The sequence below is a fragment of the Peromyscus leucopus genome, chromosome 3 (assembly GCF_004664715.2).
Source record: "Peromyscus leucopus breed LL Stock chromosome 3, UCI_PerLeu_2.1, whole genome shotgun sequence".
Lineage (NCBI taxonomy): Eukaryota > Metazoa > Chordata > Mammalia > Rodentia > Cricetidae > Peromyscus > Peromyscus leucopus.
Genome location: NC_051065.1, coordinates 10,335,795 through 10,339,000, shown reverse-complemented (window position 1 = coordinate 10,339,000; position 3,206 = coordinate 10,335,795). Strand labels below are relative to the sequence as shown.

The following is a 3,206-nucleotide window of genomic DNA, read 5'->3' as shown; positions in this document are numbered from 1 at the left end:
GGCAGTGGAACCAATCCAAGAGAAAAAAAAAAATGTGTTTCGGTCAACAGAGCTAAAAAGAGTTGGAGATCTGAAGAGAATTTTGACATCAGACATGGAGATACATTTTGGAGTTTGCCCAGCTGGTTTTTGGTCTTGTTTTGTTTCAGTATTTCCTCACAATGCTTCCTTTCCTATGTTTTGGAATGGTAATATATATCATATGCCATTATGTGTTGGAAGAATGTGATCTGTTTTTTTGGTTTTGATTTTACAGGAGATTCCAGTTAACAAGATTATATGAATCTCAGAGACTTTGAACTTTATTTAGACTTTTAAATAAGTTTGAGACTGTTATAGACTATGGATACTTTTGTAGTCAGACTGAAGGTACTTTTTGCATTATGATAAGCCTTTGTGGGATTGGGAGTGGAATGTGGTGGCTTGAAGGAAAATGGCCCCCAAAGAGAGTGGCACTATTAGGAGTTGTGGTCTTGTTGGAGTAGGTGTGGTTCTGTTGGAGGAAGTGTGTCACTGTGGAGGTGAGCTTGAGGTCTCATATATGCTCAAGCCATGCCCAATGAGTCAGACCACTTCCTATTGCCTGCATATCAAGATGTAACCAATACCATGTCTGCCTACATGCTACCATGTCCACCTTGATGATAATGGGCTGAACCTCTGAAAATGTAAGCCACCCCAATTAAATATTTTTCCTTTATAAAAGTTGCTTTGGGCTGGGCAGTGGTGGTGCACGCCTTTAATCCCAGCACTTGGGAGGCAGAGGCAGGCGGATCTCTGTGAGATCAAGGCCAGCCTGGTCTCCAAAGTGAGTTTCAGGAAAGGCACAAAACTACACAGAGAAACCCTGTCTCGAAAAACCAATTAAAAAAAAAAAAAAAAAAAAAGTTGCTTTGGTCATGGTGTTGCCTCACAGCAATAGAAACCCTAACTTTTTTTTTTTAAATAGATCCAATCACATCCATTTATTAACTAAACCAATCCTGAGTAAAGGGAAAACTAGCTTCTGGGGAAGTGTGGGGAGGGGGTCACTTGTAAAACTCATGTTCCTGCTCATCTATCTTGATCGCGGTCTTGTATGCTTTCTTGAAGCCCTTGGCCAGGACAATATAGCAGTTCTCATGGACAACCAACATTCCAGTCTCCTGACAGATGGAGTTGATATCGGCTCCTGAAATCTTATCTGGCTGGGCCACATAGTCTTTCAGGTCTACCTCCTCAGAGAGGTTCATCTTGCTGGTGATGGTGGAGAAAATCAATCTCTTCTGGCGACGGTCAGGAAGTGGGAATTCAATTTTGCGATCCAGGTGTCCTGGCCAAAGTAGAGCTGGATCCAAGGTGTCTGCTCTGTTTGTGGCCATGTTTACCTTCACGCTGACGTTTTGGTCAAATCCATCCATTTGATTTAGCAGCTCCAGCAGGATTCTCTGAACCTCCCTGTCAGCTCCTGTCTGAGCATCAAATCTCTTGGTGGCAATGGCATCAATTTCATCTATGAAGATGATGGCAGGTGCATTCTCCTTGACCAGGCGGAACATGTCCCGGACCATTCGGGGGCCCTCACCCAAGTACTTCTATACAAACTCTGAGCCCACCACACGGATAAATGCCGCTGTCATATGATGTGCCACAGCCTTTGCCAACATTGTCTTTCCGCAGCCAGGTGGGCCATACATGAGGACACCCCAGGGAGGACGGATGCCTATCTGCTTGTAGAGCTCCAAGTGTGTGAGTGGGAGCTCCACGGCCTCCCGTGCCTCCTGTTTCTGGATGTCAATGCCTCCGATATCTGCATACATCACATCTGGCTTCTGGTCTAAGGTGAGCATCATGATGCTGCTGTCGGCTTCAGGAAGCAGCACATACATCAGCGCGTTGCTGTGTTTGTGCAGGGCCACTGAGACATTGGGCTTGAGCAGTTCCCGATCAATGGTACTGAGGATGTGCACATAATAGTTGGTGCCTGTGGTAGAGCCCACGATGACTGTGTTCTGATTCACAGCCTCCAGAAACTGACCAATGACCAATGGGATGCTCTGGATTCGCTTCACTTCCTCCTGGGCGTGGAGGAATTCTTTCTTCAGATTCTTCTGCTCATCTTTGATATACTCCTCCTGGACCTCCAGGAACTCCAGCTCCTGCTGCAGCTTCTTGTAGCGGCTGTACAGGTCCTCCAAGTCCTCGGGTTCAGGCCCCAGTAAGGACAGGCCAGTCTGGGGCCAAGACACAGACAGTGCTGGGATCTCATCCTGAACCTTCGCCACCAAAATGCCTATCTCCTCCATAGTGACCAAGCCGGCCTCCATGCAACCCTGTCTTACGTCTTTTAATCTATAGGTTCTCCCTCCATCTCTTTTTCCCCTTGTAATATTTCCATTGAAGCTCTGTTTCATCTGTTTGTCAGTATTTCCCCCAGTCAAGATTTTGCTGGTTTGACATTCATTATTCAGGACAATATATTTTTGTATCCAAGTTATTTACTACTAAGTAGAAGCTGGAAAAGAAGACTAGAACAGATTTAGATGGTATCCTTCTGGGAGCCCTTAGGGAAGGTGTTAGGCACATAACATGTTTATCTCTTTTGTGATAGTAGCAGTCAATGATGATGCATCTTACTCACTGTATGTTATGGGATGATGATATTCTATCCCTTCAGTATTAGTTCAGAATCTCCTGACACACTTTTTAATCTTTAGTTTTATAGATTATTGAAAATTTCAGAAAGGCTGGATAAGTACTGAATTAATGGCCTTTACTTGTTTCTTTAAATGATTATTGGGTTCCCTAGCATTCTCTAAAGGTGGTGCATCAAGATATATATATTTTATATATTATTAATATATATATTTATATTATAATATAATATATAATCTATATATATTATGGATTGAAAAATATTTGATGAATTTCAATCTGCTATAATTAATAATAATAATTATTATTATTATTATTAAAATCATAATGATTATTAAAGGTCAAACTGATCCTTTTTGGCCTGTAGAAGACACTACTAGCTGGCTTCTGGCTTTACTTTTAGTGTATTTATATTCTGTGTGTATGTTTGCATGAATATACTTTCACATGTACATAGGTGCACTATGTCCGCATACAAAAGCTGTAAGAGAGTGTCTTGTGTTATCCCCTATCCCTCTGCCTACTTCTTTGAAGCAGGGTTTCACACACAGGGTTCCTGGGCTCCTGGGCTC

At 42.6% G+C, this 3,206-nt stretch overlaps 1 protein-coding gene across 1 annotated transcript; it reads right to left on the bottom strand.

Moving 5' to 3' along the window:
* Window positions 1–1,008: 1,008 nt before the first annotated feature.
* Window positions 1,009–2,310, bottom strand: LOC114694740 (26S proteasome regulatory subunit 6B-like). Its single transcript, XM_037203420.1, is given in 1 exon segment — window positions 1,009–2,310. A coding segment is annotated over 1 exon segment (1,278 nt). The 5' UTR covers window positions 2,307–2,310; the 3' UTR covers window positions 1,009–1,028.
* Between the last annotated feature and the right edge of the window lie 896 nt (window positions 2,311–3,206).